Source organism: Grampus griseus (genome assembly GCF_964374135.1).
Source record: "Grampus griseus genome assembly, chromosome: 16".
Classification (NCBI taxonomy): Eukaryota; Metazoa; Chordata; class Mammalia; order Artiodactyla; family Delphinidae; genus Grampus; species Grampus griseus.
Window position 1 is genome coordinate 75,745,708 of NC_139010.1, and position 17,203 is coordinate 75,762,910.

At 48.7% G+C, this 17,203-nt stretch overlaps 1 protein-coding gene across 5 annotated transcripts in view; it reads left to right on the forward strand.

Moving 5' to 3' along the window:
- The window catches only part of PLPP4 (phospholipid phosphatase 4), a gene marked incomplete at both ends in the record, with an annotated part of 118,982 nt that overhangs the window by 42,260 nt on the left and 59,519 nt on the right, over positions 1-17,203 (forward strand). For 2 of the 5 annotated variants that reach the window (XM_082673907.1, XM_082673908.1), the window contains 3 exons: positions 2,348-2,456; positions 11,381-11,471; positions 16,282-16,345. In XM_082673907.1, coding sequence (XP_082530033.1) covers positions 2,348-2,456; positions 11,381-11,471; positions 16,282-16,345 — 264 coding nt within the window. The remainder of the gene's footprint in view (positions 1-2,347; positions 2,457-11,380; positions 11,472-16,281; positions 16,346-17,203) is intronic. The other 3 variants (XM_082673910.1, XM_082673911.1, XM_082673909.1) reach the window with 2 other exon arrangements.

Sequence of the window (17,203 nt, forward strand, 5' to 3'; positions counted from 1 at the left end):
CGACTGAGGCTCAGAGATGTTAAGGAACTCACTAAGAGCCACACAGCCGGAGCTGGAGTTTGAACGTGGATGGGCCTGACTCCATAGCCTGTCCTGCAGCAGACGGAAGAATTGTTAACGTGGAGAGCTAAATCTCTAAGTCTCCTTTCCTTAAGGACAAGGGCTCAGGACCCTTAGGGATCATTCCGTTCAGTGCTGGGCCCTTCAGGGTCACCTGGGGAGTGTTTTAAAATCCACATATCAGGCCCAGTCCATACCAAGACTGTAGGTCTGGGGTAGGGTGTCTCCAGTGGTTCTGACCCATCTCCATTTGTCACCTCTGGCTTAGCCCAACCTCCCGTGTTGCAGGTGAGGGCACTGAGGCCCAGTGAGGAGAAGTGGCTTGTTCTGAAGCCCAGAGCAGCTTAATGGCAGAGCTGGGGCAGAGAGCAGGTTTCCCAGCGCCCAGACGGCATGCTCCCCCGTGTCTCACTTTGGAGGAGGCTTGGAGGGCCGTTAGCAGAAGTTACCTTACACATCAATGACGGGATCTCAGGGCACTTGCAGTAAGATCCTGCAGTAGAAATGTTCTGGACACAGTGCTGAACAAAACAGTCAGGGGCCGGCACTGCTTTCTTCTTGAAATTACATAAATACACAGACGGAGGGACAGAGTTTTAGGACTTAAAACCTCCACTGGGGGGAGAGGGAGGGGAGGAGAGGAAGAGAGAGAGACAGAGAAAGAGGGAGGGATATGTATAGAGAGACACAAAAGACAGGTTGAATTTTAGGTCTCTTCTAGGTACGTGATAGGATTCAGTGTGAGGCTGATCAGACTGAGGGTGTTTTCTGTGGCAGCTGTTCAAAGTCCTGAACAGACATCAGATTCTGCAGTCACTGGGCTCTGAGGACACAGCCCTGGAGTGACCCCCAGCCTCTACACCCTCCCAGTGCAGCTGGACATACAAACAAATCATGATCATACAAAGGCCCAAGTCTAGGGTAGAAACCAAGGCTGTGAGACCCCTGATTCTGTCCCAGGGCTGGGATGGCATTAAGATGACCCACCATCTAGGTTTTTCCTAAGACGGGCTTTTCCGGGGACACAAGACTTTCAGTGCTAAAGCCAGGAGAGTCCTGGGCAAACCCAGACTGTTGGTCACCTGGGTGTGGTTCCCTAGACGAGAGGACAGCTGACCTCCGCGTCCTCCCCATCCTGGTGATGGTACCGCTTTTCCTGGAAGCCCAAGCCAGAGCCCTTGGAATCTGCTTTGACCACCCACCTCCCATGTGCACGTTCTTCCATTCTGTCCTGCCCTTTCCTTCACTCTGCAGCAGTCTCTTGCTGGGACAGCTGCCGTAACCTCCTAACTCTCTCTGCCTTCCCTTCTCTGTTCTGCTGCAGTTCCCCATCTTCGCCGCTATCTGGAATGGGGAGTTTCATTCTACACTTCTCAGTAGAACCAATTCATCATTGGTTCAAAAGCCAAATTCCTTAGCCTGGCACTCAAGCCCTGAGTCACCTGGCCCCTGTTCTCCTTCCGGCCACATCTCAAGCCATTCTGAACTGAATTCACCAGGTGAAGAGCTGAGCTGGAGAGCTGGGAGGCGGCCTGATGGCCAAGAGCTGACAAAGCAAACCTGCCGTCTCTGTTCTTCCCTCCAGGTTTTCTCTTGGTGGTAGTTCTTTTCATCCGCCTGGATGTTTTGGGCTCCCAGGATGTTTGAGGGGTCGGGAGGCGACGAGATGAGGAGGGGGCTGTTTAGAGCTGTCCAGTTTCCTGGTAGCAGCCCCAGAACGTACCGCATCCCCCTCTCCCTTCCTTCTTTCCTCTCCTCTGTGTTTCTCTCCTGTCTCTACCTTCTGTCTTCTCTTGAAGCTCAGTCTGCCTCCTGGTGGTGCTGATGGTGGCAGGGTGCCGTCTGGGGGAACGTGAAGGGAAGAACACCGCTGGTTCTTCCTCTGGTCCTGCCTGCTGCTCCCTCACCTTTGTTCCAACTCAAGTCCATTTCGTTCCCAGAGACTGTGCTGCTGGCCTGGCCTTGCCCCAGTCTGAGCCACCATTCTGGACTTCAACTCCCAGTTCACTTTGGATCCCCAAGTTTCTAGAGTCTTTGTATGTCAGCCTCACAGCCGTTCTCTCATGCCCACAATTAGTCTTAGCTGGCCGGTGGTGACAGAAGATTCTACAGTCTTGGTAACTACCTCCATCTTTCCCCGGTTGAAACTGGCCGAGAACCACCAGCCGGGCAGCCTGTCCTCCCCCCCGCCCCCCGCTCCCCCAGAGGCCAGATCGTCCGCCTGAGCGTGTGCAGGAGCCACCGTCTCCAGCGCTCAGCCCTCACGCCTTTCTCTGTTTCGTTTCAGTTTTACGGAGTTCTTGGATCCATTCCAGAGAGTCATCCAGCCGGAGGAGATCTGGCTCTATAAAAACCCTTTGGTGCAGTCAGACAACATACCTACCCGCCTCATGTTCGTAAGTACCATGATTTCATGGCTGATTTGACCGCTCTCCCAAGTATGAACCAAATGGCTTTTCATTTCTGCATTTCCAACCCCTGCTGGTGATGGCAAGCAGCCTGAAAAAGAAAGAGGCGAGCTGCCCATCAAATTAAAATTCAGTTCCAGATCAGGATGGTCGCCGCTCGGTCATGTGAGAAGCAATTGCCCGACGCTTTGGAAAAGAAGGGCCCTGCTTACCTGAGCTAAACCCGACTCTTTCCGAATACTTAGAGTAAAATAAGATGAGCAACTAGTGAACAGAGTTTCCTGCTCCATCTGTTTTTAAAAAAACCTCAGTTTAGCTGTACTCAGGTAACCACTTTTCTGGGTTTTGCTGGTCAGTTGACCAGTGATGAGACCACTATGTGTAATTCACCCCTGACAGCATCTCTGGTCCTAGGATAAATGGGCAAGCATCCACACAGCTGGTGGATACACTGGGACATTTTTACCTCTTCGCTCTGCCCCTTGTCGATTACAGTTGCCTACGCTTCCTCTACTATGTGCCGGGCCCTCGGCTGAGAGCTTAAGAAAGGATTATCTCATTTAGCCCCACCCGGTATCCCAGTGAGGAAGATGTCATTATTGCCCGAATTTTGCAGGTGCAGACCTGCATCCCAGAGAGATGAGGGAACTTGCCCAAAGCCACACAAGCTAGAGAGCAGCAGAGCCACGACTCACATCCGAGCAGCCAGCTCTGAGCCCTGCTCGCAGCCGGGACGCTGCTCTGCAGTCAGGAGCCGAGTGTCCAGGACTCCTTGCTGGAGCTCACTGGCTCCTGGAGAATTGCCTTCAGGCCTTTCTGCAGCAGAGGAAGTATTGAAGCTGCCTCTTGTTACAGAGCAATAACGCAGCTTCTGGATGGGCAGCCGTGTAGCTTGAAGCTTATTCCTATTAGGCAGCCATTGTGTGTCTTGCCTCTGGGAACTTAAATGACTGTTCCAGAGCTTTTATAGAGGACATGAGGAATATTGTTGCATTTTGAAACAAATCCCTCTGACTTTGTGGAGGAAATCTTGTTCATCGGTGATGATTGGAAAGATCTTTGTGTCTGCAAACATCCCAAAGTGCCCGGAACACTGCATGAGTATCACAGTATTATTTTAATTGCTTTCTCATAATTACTTTTCTGCTGGAAAATAAACTGGATTTTTGTAAATATCGGGGAAATTGAAAAAAGTAGGGTGCTTGTGAGTAGGGTATTACCTTACACTTGAGTATTAAAATCAGATTTTTTTCCATTTCTGCTCTAACTCAAATCTTCCATAAATCCTAGAAATAAAGTAACTAGTGTGTGTCTAACTAGTTTACTCCGTGGTTTTAATCGGGGAAGCTTCTGTTGATCACTGGTTTCCGTTTTCAAAGATTTCACGTTTCATGTACTGTAAAACCCAATTTGGAGTGAATGTTCATTTGGGATATTGTGAGAAATTTGTGGCTGTATCCTAGATTTGTGAACAATGGATTGTTTTGAAGTCTAGATAAAAACCCCACAAATATTCTGGCTGCAGACACAAATAGGATGGAGCACATTTGCATGCTGGCAGTGAAGAGAAGGAGGCAGTAAAGGAGTTCTTCAGTGCTGTGATTCTCGGAGAATAGAGGGGTATTCAGCCACAAACACTGATTCATACCCTCTAGTCTCCTAATGAAATAAGTTCAGCCTTTTGTTTTGTTAATAGTAGTTGATGAATTTCATTCATTTGGTCACAAGATTTAGTACGATTCCATAATAACACAAGGAAAGCAGTAGATACATTTAGAATATGTGTAACACGAGATGAAAAATGCTTTGTCACCACATAAATTAGGTTTGTTCTCCTGGGTTTTATTAAGAGTTTAATACAAGACATCATTTGTCTGCTTTTGATCCTTTTAAACCTTCTGGTGTTTATAGAAGAATTTGTAATAGAACATATTTTCACTGTTTTTAAAAAATAGCTTGGTTTCCTTAGAAAGCTCAAATTTCATTATTTAATGCATAAACAGAATCCTGGGATCTCCTCTACTTCTGTTTAGAATGTTTTACTATAAAGGCAAACTTGCTAACTGTCTAATAACCAAAGTGTTTTTTAAAGGCAGCTGCTATAACCCAGATGTTTCTTTATTTGGGAAATCAGTGTCTCTGGAGTTGTGCCTATTTGCGCACGCGCGCATGCGTGTGCGTGTACGTATGCGCGCGCGTGTGTGTGTGTTTTAAAGGAGCTACTTGTTCAAATGTCACAAAAATAATATCAGAATGTTAGGGAATTAAGTGAGCAGTAATGACATCACCAAGAAGCCCCTGGCTGGCATCTCCTCTGTCCTTGGCACCATCAGCTGAGGTGACTATATCTGTCAACATGCAACTTGGGTGTGGTTGGACCGTTTGATTCCAGGAGCTTGTCTCCCTTGATGACTCTGAGCTCCTGTGGACCAGAGAGGCAGGCTGAGCACTCTTTTCTCGCATGCTGCGTCCCGACTTAACATTCCCTGGATGTTCCCAACCATCAGCTGCTCCCTTATGCAAAAGAGGTCATGCTTCCTTTCTGAGTGTGTGGAGGTTATCAGATCATCTTTGAAAGCCTACTTTTTGGTGTAGGAAGGCTCCCTTGGTGTCGGGTGTTGCTTTTCAGTACTCTCTTTGTGGTCTGTAGTAGTCGTGTCTTTGTGTGTCCAGAGAACACTCCCAGGAGCTGGATGTGGGTGAGGAAAGCCATAGGAGCTGCAGGTGATGGGAAGTCAAATCAGATTGGACCCCTGCAGGCTCCTGGGGGACACGGTACTCTACAGCAAAGTGGAATCTGGAAAGAGCCGGCGGAGAGGCTCAGGTAAACTTTTAGGGATGCTCATTATCGCCCTCCTCCTTCTCGTCATGGTAGTAACAACCGCAGGCAGCATCTCTTGAGTGCAGGCACTGCGCTCATCGTTTTACAAATAGCATCTTAGTGAATTCTCTCAGAATCCTTTGAGGTTGGCACTTTCGTTATCCCATCATGTCAGTGGAGAAAATGCAACTGTCATGAGGTTAAACAGCTTATCCAAGGTTTACAAGCATCAGTGGCTGGGCCAGGATCTGAATGCCAGCAGTCAGAGCGCAGACGGCCTTGGAGCCACTCGCCTGTGCTGCCTCCTTGGGGGCTCAGGTGAGGTGGCCAGGTGGTGAGTGCAGTGTGTCACACACAGAAGAGCAGGTGTAAAGGCACAGACACAGCAGAGCCAGGGCCGCGTGGGCCCCACGAATAGGCATTTGCTTGGAGTGCTGTGTGCTGCAGGGGGCCGAGGGCGGCAGGGATCCAGGCAGGTTGTGGACAACTTCACGTAAGTTAATTAGTAGTTCATTCAGCAGAAAGTTACGAAGCACCTTCCTTGAGCCAAGCCCAGCGGCGGGTAGTGGAGGTGCGAAGCTGAATAAGGTGTGGTTTCTCGTCTAGTGGGGGCACAGACATGAACGTGAGTCAGACGGTTGAGCATCACAGGAAAGCCCTTGAAGGACAGGCAGGACTCAGGTAGGGAACTGAAGGAACGGTAAGTGTTTCCCAATTTCTTTCCCTGGCTTAAAAAAAAATGTACCCAAGACCTGTCCTTTGCCCCTCGTTTTGCTCTGCCCATGATACTGATATGCCCAGAAGATTTACTTCTGTAGAATATCGTTGAGATTGTGTTGATTTGATAACAGGGGTTTCTATTCTGGAATAGGATGCTTCTAAGGAAGATGGAAATAAAGTCAATTTGGGGGGAGGAGGGAAGGAAAGGAGACAAAGCTGGCTCGTGATAGTTTGATTTTTAGACACCTTTGAAAAGCCTTCACTCTTGGCTTTGTGACGGGCTATAATTGTTTGCCCACAGCAGGGCCTTTCCCAGACGTTTGCTTGTCCTGAGTTGTTAAAAGCACCGCGCAGCACACCTTTCTGTCAGATGCTGGGAATTAGGGCACTTTGGGCCCACTGTTTTGTCTGATGTGGTTGAACCCCAGCGACAAGCTCTTCTCTGGCTAGCGCCCTAACATCAGGTGCCCTGGCTTCAGCCCCTCGGTGGTTAAAAGTGCTTGGCACGTTCATGCCCTTCCCTGCACACACACTGCTCCATGCCTGGCAGACTCCCAGAAGCATGCTGGCCACACAGTGCCTTGTATCAGTGCCCAGGTTTACCCACTGTCTGCGTGTAGCAATGGCCGGGATGGACGGCACTTCCTGTGTTGGTTTCATTGGTGGATGCACAAGGCAGGATGTCTCCAGCCCTTGCTGGAGACACTGGTCCTGTAGGGCACGGGCAAGGCGCCTGGAGTAATGGGGCTCTTCCCTGCGCCTGACCTCCCTGCACAGATGGGCTGGAGCTTAAAGTGCTCTATTCCCATATGTCTGGTTACAGGATCCTGGCATTGGTCATCTGTTCACAGGTTTCCCTGGGAACAACAATCAGAATTTCCTGGATACTAACTAACTCTCTGCTGGGCCTCGTGGGTGAGCAGTTGGCAGGGGCTCTAGAGTGGACTGCCTCGGTCCACTCCCAGCTTTGCTAATTACTAGCTTCGTAAATTGGGAAAATCACCTCCCCTCTCGGTGCCTCAGTTTCCTTATCTATAAAAGAGGGCTTTAACAACACTTTCCTCCCTCCCCAGGGTGTTGAGAGCTTCAAATAGGGTGATAGACTTACAACACTTCACTTAGGGTGTGATCTATAAGAAACATTCAACTACTCAGTGAATTTAAATCCCTGCAACCATGCTTTGCTATGTATATCATCACTATACCCATTTGATAGATGAGAACACTGAGACTGAGACTCAAAGGTGAATAGGTTAAGTGACATACTCAAGGTCACAGAGCTGAAAATATCAGAGCTGGGGCATGAGACTGGTTCTACTAGATCTGAGTCTGTTCCCCACATTCATTTTGCTCCACAGGAGCTCTGGCTTCCTTGCCTGTGGAAGAGCATCATGCAAAACCAGCCACATCCCAGGCTCTGCTTAATGACTTTCATATGTTATCTTGATATGTGGGTGCTGTGTAGCGCATTTGCTTAGCAGTTTACGAGACGTTCTTTGATACAAGGTGATCTCACGCTCAGTTTCCCCATCTGTAAGATGAGGCTGTGGGGCTAAGCTGATCACTTTGATTCAGGACTCCAACCCAGGCAGCACGGCAGCCCAGATCGGAGCGTCACGGTCCCAGTAGCTGCAAGCAACCGTGTGTTCCCTTATCTCCCTGAGTTCCAGTTTTGTTTTCTGTACAAGGAGGATGTTTCCCCTAACGGAGTAGCTAGAGGATTAGACAATGTGAGGAAAGGCCCTAATACGTAGTAGGTGCTTAATCCATGACAGCTGCCACTAACACTTCTGTGACTTATCCATGTTCCTGGAAACACGCCCCATTCTTTCCTTCTCCAGCTCCAGAGTAAAGGTGTTTACCATGCTTTATTAATGCTTCTTGCTTCTGAGGTGAGAACTGCTACAGCACGGGTTAGAAGCACAGAGCTTGATTTAAACAGACTGAGTGCAAATTCCCACTTTACCACTTATTAGCTGTGTGACTTTTAGCAGGTTGTTTAACCTCTCTGTGCCTTAGTTTCCTATCCATTAAGTAAGGAGCCTGCTTCCTAGGGTTGCTGTGAGGATTGAATGAGTTAATTTACCGAAGTGCCTGTAGCAGACCATGTCATTAGTGAATTTTCGGAACATGTCATTAGTGAGTTTTCAGAAGCGCAGCCCTTTTCTCATAACTAGTGGGGAAAACTCAAGCACAGAGAAGGGGTCAGTATGTTCCCTGCATCCTGAAGCAGTGAGTGGCTGGAGTTCATTGTCCTGGTCTCTCTCAGGTCCCATTTAATAAGCATAGACGATTAACTGTCTTCCCACTGGGCCATTCCCAGGATTTTCCAATTTTTTTAAGCCATGGAAACATTAATCTAAGGGAAACAATCCCAGGGGAAATTTTGTCTGTCCCTTTCTGTGCTCCATCTCCACACCTGTTTGGAGGTAGAAGTAACCACTCCCACCTCTGTGTCTCTGTGTCCATCTTCATCTCCTCCATGGGCTTGGGCAGCAGAACAGTGCCTTCGAAAGGCGTTTGTCAGAACGTGGAAGGGGCAGGCATCGGTTTAACTCAGTCCGGTTTGCTGAGTGAAAGTGGGGTGCTTCTTTTTTCTTCATTCTTTCACTCGGTTCAGAGGTGCTTTTGCCCCGGAGGAAGTTGTTTTCCTAACGTGTTGGCTTCTGGGGCTCATCTCTTAATTCCAACTTCTGGTTGAAAGGGAGTTATAAAAAGTGGGGGGCAGCAGGTGGTAAATGTAAGTAAGTCTCTGTCCTGATCTGAGGACTGTGCTGCCCAAGGATACGGCAGATATGTTTCCAGGAAGAAGGAGCGAGACCAGAACCCAGATGTCGTTAGCATGAGAGGAGCAGAGAAAGACCCCTGACAGTCACGTGCAGACATTTCTGTTGCGGCCGCCTGGGCGGGGGCTGGGACGCTAGCCTGGTGGCTGCAATTCCTCACCTGCGAAGCTTGTGAGATGGGAAGCCCTGGGCCCTCCTGGTGCTTAGCCTTGGCCCAGGAAGCAGTTTGTCCTTGGTTCTAGGAGACAGACCAACGTGCATCTACCTAGGAGAGTTAAAGTGCTGTCTGGTTGGGCAAGTCTGGATGGGGATGTAATTAAGAGCGGGAGAGCTGAGGCAGCGAGCAGTGCTAAGAGGGACCCCCTTGGCCTTGAAGCTGTGAGCTTGGAGCCACCGGGCAGCTCTGATGCCTTCCCCGGCTCCGACTCCCGGGCTTGGAGCCGCGGTCTCCCACACGGCGCCCCATCTCCTGTTTGGTCACCACAGTCCTGCTCGGGATCATCTCCTGTAGGCAGCCTCTGGAGCCTTGGAGGGAAAGTCTTCCGATTCATATTTTCTCTGCGGTTCCATTTCTGTGTAACCTCAGACTGTGCCAGCTGGGATTGTCCTACAGTGTTTTCTTCGGTTCTCCATTCTCATATTTAAGGTGTGACTGGGGGTGGGGTCATTGCAGCTCTGTTCACTGTTCAGTGAGCTGCTTTCTCCTGTTTGGGGTGGTAGCTGGTCTCTGGTGCCCAAAGGGAGAGGAAACAGAAAGCTCAGGACTTCTTTGACCTCGACCGTAACTTCGGACTTACGTAAGCAGGGACTTCAGCCATTGCTCTCTAAACACTGAATGTGTGAGTCAAAACTGATGCAGTGTTTCTCAGTCCCCAGCATCATTTGAGATGCTTGTTACACAGCATGCTTGTTCTTAACTCACAAGCGAGTGTGGCCTTTTTGAGTCGCCCCTGGGGAAATCCCCTGCTTCAGTTCTGAATCTTCTCTTAGAGCTGTGTCACAGTCTCTTCTGAACACGCTCCGTGGTGATAGGACTTGCTGATGTGGCGTTTTAATAGCCAAGTCATTCGGGGCCACTGCCGATAAGGAGGCTCATCAAGCCGGTTACTACCATTTGTGCTCAGAAAGAAACCAGCCCGTAAGGAGAAGCGTTTTCACGTCTCAGGAACTGGCTCTGAAGACAGCTCCCAAAGAGGAGCTCCCAAGATGCTTTGAGCTCTGGCAGTCTGGCTGTAGCAAGTGTGCAGGGCCTCCGAAATTATTTTGAAAGACTGTGCATTTGGATGAATTCTGTTTTTTAAAAAAGGAGAGTATCTTCTAGCCATGCCTTAGTCTTGGAAAGCCCCTCTCCAAAGAGTGACACCGATCAGAGCCCAGGTGGAGATTTCCCAAAGCGGGAACGCTGTTTGGTTAATAGTGACACACCTCACCGCTCCCACCACCATCTGTGAGCCAACTGTAGATTTGTGAGATATTTAATCCCTTTTGATTGTTATCCTGAGACGTTATAATCATAAGGAAATAACATAAATACCTTTTTTTTGATTGTTGGAATGTTGAAAACAATGTACTAATTATAGAATGCTGACTAAAGATTAGACATGAGAGGCAGAAAACCTGACCTCCAAAGCTTGGCCTTGCTACTCACCAGCTGTGTGTCCTTGGGCACATCATGTAGTCCCCAAGCCTGGCAAGGAATTGTCACAAAGCCAGCGTGAGGATTTAAGAGACTCCAGTACCTGACGGTACCCAAACATAGTTCCTGCCTCATAGAAGGTTCAGTAGTGAGTGTCACTTGCATCTGAATCCCGCCAGTTTGGTTCATTAAGCGCTTACTGCACTCCCAAGTGCTTTGGTCCAGGGGAAGAAAGGGGGTGGAGGAAGGGAAGAGGAGAGACTTCATGGAAAAGGACTAACCTCTGCTTTGCAGTGGAAATGAATATTCGACCAAAGAACACCAAAGGGGAATGAATCAGGCGACTCTAAGCAAGTCCCGTGTGCTCCCATGTTGCCAGGGTGCTGAGGATGGAGGCCAAGGGTTCTTCCGCGCCTCTGCAGGGGAGACGGGAGGAGGCTTACTGGCAAAGATGAGTCAGTATAATTATGGACTGGTCTTTTCTGTTTAAAAAGCCACCACTTGGGGCTTCCCTGGTGGTGCAGTGGTTGAGAGTCCGCCTGCCGATGCGGGGGACGCGTGTTTGTGCCCCGGTCTGGGAGGATCCCACATGCTGCGGAGCGGCTGGGCCCGTGAGCCATGGCCGCTAAGCCTACGCGTCCGGAACCTGTGCTCCGCAACGGGAGAGGCCACAACAGTGAGAGGCCCACGTACCGAAAAAAAAAAAGCCACCACTTAAAACGTGGCTCCCAGCAATTACAAATCAGTTATAACCCATAATCAGACCTCTGATTTTTCAAGTCTGTGGAGTCTCTAAGTATAGATATAAATCCTTCTTCGTTTGAGGTCAGGAGTTCAGTAAGATCATTCAACTAGTGAGTCTAAACGAAGCTAACTGGAACTAGTTATCAATCAGCCCTCTGATAGCAAACTGCTGTCCTCATAAGGGATTCTTTGTTATTTCTTCCAGGCAATTTCTTTCCTCACACCCCTGGCTGTTATTTGTGTGGTGAAAATTATCCGGCGAACAGACAAGACTGAAATTAAGGAAGCCTTCCTAGGTAGAGTATTCACAGTTCCTGCTTTAAGGGATGGGGCTGAACTTAATTATTTAGGTCGCTAGATTTTGAAAGTCTCAGTTGCACCCAGCTGATTTTTCTCTTCGTCAAATTAAGTTTGGAAACACAAGACAAGGTAAACTTTTACCCCTAAGAAGAACCAGTGCACGGGTGGTTTAAGTACCCTGTCTTCAGGGTCAGCCCATTGCCGCTGTCCATTGTGCTGAAAGTGAGTGTCAGACTCCCCATCAGAGCTCTGTGCTTCCCCGGCACACCAGAAGGGCAGCTGTTGGCTGTAAGGGAAAGTGAGTCTGAAACTTTGTCACCACTGACTGCCCAACCCCACATTTGTGGCTAATAGGCCCATATTTAAGGGCAATTCAAAAGTCAACCACAGACTCCTTGACCAATCACCATTGGCTAGAGGCAAAAATGTGCAAAAGCAGATGTAAAATATAATATAAACTGGAAACAAACTCCATAACTCTTCTTCAGTTTGGGGACATTTGGGCAGTTAATCAACTGTTATTATGTAAAGAATGCTCCAATCGTTGCCATTGATTATAACACCATTGTTATCAGTTCTCCCCTAGCTGAGCCATATCTGCATGTGACATGAGTCTGACATTTTTAGGGTTAAACCCATGTTTTTTCTGATCTGCATCTTAATCAAAAGACTGAGTAAATGACAGCATTAAGAGAAAGCAAAACTATTTGGCTTGTTTAGCAACCAAAATAAACCACCTGGAGGCCAGGTTTTTAGCTTTTTGATGGTTGGGAAAACTGAATTAGGTTTATTTTTTGACATGACACGTTAAATTTACCCAACCCGTCCGTCACACACATTGTGTTTGTTGGTGTGTTGTATAGGCTCACCATTCAGTTAGGTAGTAAATCTGGAAATATGAGATTCTTAAGTAAAGGTTATATTTGTTAATTACTGAGCTTTGAGGAAATGAAAATGTAGCGAAACATGGTCTCCCTTGTTCTTTGTAAGGGAAGGAGGGTGAGGGTGAGATCTAGGGAATGCAGAGCAGTAAACGGACAGGGAACATTCTTACATAATCAGGCTTTGGTTAGGCTCTGTCTAGTTGAAAAGAACAGAATTCTTCTGAAATTACATCAAATAAGTTAGAGGTTTGCTTACAGGGCTATAACAAGCAATCTCACAGACATCCAGGAATAGGGAGCAGAAGGACAGAGGAGCCTCGTGGGGACGGAATTGGTATCCAGGCCACGAGGGGTGGAGGCGCCCCTGCCACCTCACGGCCCCTCCTCTCTGTGATGTGCCCTTCCTCTCCTCTCACTCCCTGCCTCAGTCTCCTGTCTGGACGTCGTTTCTGCTGCCTGCACCTTTGGTCTGTGTGAGGTTTGGGCTCGCAGTGGTGGGTGCCCCTGGCCCACCCCTGTATGACCGTTCAGCTCCAGTGCCACCTCGAAGTTTCACTGCATCTCGTGGTCTAGACTTCCCAGGTGGAGACTCTGGCTTGACTCATTTCTCAAAAAGCCTGGACACAAAAGTCCCGAGTCTCTGGCCAGCCTGTGGATGCCTTCCCTGAAGTCAGGTGTGTACCCCCGGCTGCTTAAGTGCGGGTTGATGCTTTGGTCGTCACATGGTCTCTGTCTCCTCAGCTGAGGTGGTGGAAAGGTCAGGTTTTCCAGGAAGGGCGTAGGTGCCCTCCCACATGGGGCTCGAGCATCTGGACAGATATCACTGTGGTCCCCCAAATGTCCCTTCAGGAGCCCTCTCAGTTGACCTGGAAATCCCTCTGCTTCACTTGTTATTCTAGTCGCTCCCTTGACGCGGAGTCCCGAGATATGTGACTGTGGGTAGGAACTGTCTTTCATGGTTATGGTTGTAATTTACTGCCCGCTCTTGGAGCTGGGCTGTTGTTATGGCAGTGAGTAGCTTACAGTTACTTTCCCTAGACCTTTCATTCTTCGCTAAATCTCCCTTAGGATGACATCTCAAAATTGCACCCCATACCCGGCCTCCTATATGTTAACAGAGAAGGCGGAGTTATTGGATGTTCTGTTTGCCTAGATAAATGAGAGCCTGCCTTGTAAAAATGATGAAGAACCTCCCATGGTACACAGTTTGTTTTAAATTGCTGCTTTTAGGAAGCCTTGGAAGTAGGGGGTGGGGAGAGTGATCTTTAAAAACCAAGGACAGAAAACTAGGTGTAGCTTTTCCACTGTTACCTGGGATGCAGGACTTTCTCAGTGAGGGTGGTTTAGTGCTGAGGTCCCTTCTTTACCCAGGCATCTTCAGCAGACCCGAACCCCCAGAGCTCCCCTGATCCGCCTGTCCACAGCAGCCCCCCTTGTGCATCTGCTCTTGGACAAGCGAGGCCTGCCCCACCCAGCATCGGGCTCTAAGGGATCTGGCTGCGGAACAGCCAGGTCTGTAAATTGGAGAACCCTGTTTTGTAAGGACTGTGGTGCTGAATTCCCAACAACAAAAGTAACAACAACAAAAGCCCCTCTTAATCCTCTGGGGTGCCTTTAAGCAGGAGTGCCCTCCATATAGGCCACTTGCAGGCCAGCTCACATGACACACTGCTTTGAATTTCTTTATCAGACACAGTCTGGCTTGTCTTTCTGACTCTTCTCTCAAGCCCGCAGTGCTGTGGGATGCTGTAAACACAGCCCTTAGGAACCAGGCCCGCTGGGTTATTGTTAATCAACAAGCCACCCCCTGCCCCCATGATTGGCGCCATTCATTTCCCGCTTGGCCAGCCTGTCACACATCTAATCTCAGCCCAGCCTTCCCTCTGGTATCAGTGAGAGGTCCCCTATCTTGGTCCCCCTGGGGGTTGTGCTATTCGGATGAACATAATAATCAGTTCATTTCACTTCCGGAAGGCTGCAATGACTCCCACCCTAAGTACTGTCGTTGCAGATCCCCACTCTCTTCTGTCTCCTTCAGGCTTTTGGATCAGAGAGTGAAGCTGCCAGCTGTTGGTGCTTATATCACATCCACACATTTTCTAGCTCAGCTACTTGAAGCTTTGCAGAGAACTGCTCTGTGCTCCAGTAAATCCAGCCGGTGCAGAGGTTGAGGACGCGTATGGTGTTTCTGGACTGATGTAGCAGTCTCTGAAGTTCCCCAAGGGCATTGGGAGATCAGCTAGTGATGCTTGTTCCCAGAGACCTTCTCTGTGCAGAGGCCATGCTAGGACCAGGATACGAGGGAGTCTGGCCCCTCTGGGAAAACACAACAGTGAGCGCGCTGGACTAGCCCTGAGAAGAAAAGCCCCTGTCATCTCAGGGCTATTTCACAGCCTGTTAATTGTCGTATCTGTGGGAGAATTCTGCCGTGAAGATGGCCCAGGGAATTTTCCCTCCTCTCTGCAAAGGAGACCTCTCAGCAGTGCTGTGAGCTTGTGAGAAAGAAGGGAAGCCAGCGTTTTAGGAAGGAAGGGTCTGTGCGTGCAGAATGTAATCATATCTCTCCAAGTCCCGTCCCCCCACTCTTGCTTCCAGTTTATATACCCCAGTTGCGTGCTCGGTATTTTAAAGGTGGTGCCGCGCTGCTGACGCATGCTCTGCGCTCCACCCCGGTGGCCCATCCCTCCTTTGCTGCCACAGTCAGATATGGCACTGCTGCCCATCCCGCACTTAGGGGATTAGTTTCCCTTTGACAAAGGTGTTCGTTTGAACTGGTCCCTCCCGTTCTCTTTGCTTCCCATGACTTGTTAAAAGCAGCTGGGTTCTGTCTCCACCTCAGTGGTCTGTGCCCTTGGTGACTGTTGACGGTTCACAGTACTTTCCGTTTGTAGAATAACACATTTGTCTCCCTTGATGACCATGAATTGCTCCAGGCAGCTCCTTTCCGAAAATGGCCCTCCGCTGCTATTTTCTTACGTAAATCTCAGCTAGTATTGAACAGTTAATACTTGCCAAAGGGAAATCGTAACTCATATGCTTTATTATTCAACAAAGCAATGGAACAGGGCATCAATAGGTTTTTATTGCTTATGCAAAGCATTTGGCCTTCCATCGCATTGACTTGCCTTTTGTGCAGTCTTGATAAACACAGGAGAGAGGTGCAGGGTCCTTGCAGGGAAAGCTCCATGACTCATTTCATCTGCACGCTTTGGATGATCTGTGCTTTATCCAGCAAAGTCCTTCCAAGCTGCTGGGAGAAAGTCCCTCTGCTGCCTATTTTTAAAGGATGTAATCCAGAAATGCCTACTGTTTTAGGTGGCAGGAAGCACCACCTGGGCAAATCTTTTCAAAAGCGAACGAGGTTTTGGGGACACTTCACCTTCTCGGAAACGGTGATTTGTTTGATAACAAGTGGAGAGCCGTCAGCAGGAGACGCGGGTCAACAAGGAGGTGATGGCTGAGTGGGCACGTCCTACTTGCAGTAGGATCCCAGCAGCTGCTCTGATTAGAATTGTGTCTGAGAAGATTGCCAGAAGGAAATAAAAAAGTTATGTTTCTTGCTACCGGTAAAAGGGATTCTACGTGCTGTCCTATTAAATCTGTTCCTATCAGGCCAGAACATGATAGATGGGCTTCTCAGTGATATTGAAAATTTCATTCAAGGAGGAGAGATCAATTTCATGTCACAGAGGCTTGGAATTTTATGAGTCACTCTCCAAAGTCCTGTTCTAATTACATTTTCCTTTAGCTGCTCAAACTTGCCTCCCTTTTTTAGAGTATTCGCTCATATTTCTGTGGTCATAAATTAAACAGTAGTACGATGGAACAGAGGTGATGGTGACGATGATGATAACGATGATGATGATGGTTTTGATTTGCGAGCCCGCTGGTTATTTTTCTGTCTGTTGGTTTTGTTTTGTAGCCGTGTCCTTGGCTCTTGCTTTGAATGGAGTCTGCACAAACACTATTAAATTAATAGTGGGAAGGTAAGTTCCAAAAAAGAAACAAATAGTGACTGATTCTCAGGGTTTTCTACGTAGGAGCCTTGGCCGCAGGACACTGGATGGGACAAATTTGAGCTCTTCTGGTTTTCCCTTAAGTTATTGTCCTTCTGAGATTTCTGTCCTCAGCACAGATCTTTCCTCTCCTTTGAATTACGAACTCAGTATTTCAGAAAGCAGGGCATCAATAGTAAAGCGGTATCCACTGACTATACTTTCTTGTGGACCAAAGCCCACTGCTGGCATCTCTGGTCCATCCACTGATGTTCCAGGGCCTCACCAGACACCCACTCACTTGCCAGTTTTGGCCTCCAAAAAATAAATAAGCTTTCTTCCTTATCGTTCTCTTTGGAATAAGAAATCTGGATTGGCGTTTGAGCTTTGGCGCATGGCCCATTTCTCTTACTCCCCTGGGAAGTGATTTCTCTTCTCCATTTATCTTGCCTCCTCCCTCAGCCGCTCTGGCAGTGAGCTAATCTCTGTAGAGACGAACCGTCAAAAGACCCGAATTCAGGACCTGACCTTGGCCCTGCCTGGCTGTTGGCCTTGGACAGGCTGGTTCCCCTCTTGGAAGCTCAGTATCAGTGATCATGTAAATACTTGGTGCGTGGTGCTGGCCAGGCATCGAGGGGGCAGAAGAGGCATACAGATTGCGCAGTGCGTGGCTTGGGGCTGCAGTGTCCTTGCAACTTTCCAGGCTTAGAGTTGCTGTGGGGCCTGATAAAACGCCGATTCCCAGGCCGTGTCCACTCTGAGGTTCTGGTTCAGTAGGTGAATAGCCACACTTGGAGGAACACTAGCCACATAGGGGAGAGACAGTAAGCCAGCAGTTCTGGTAGATTA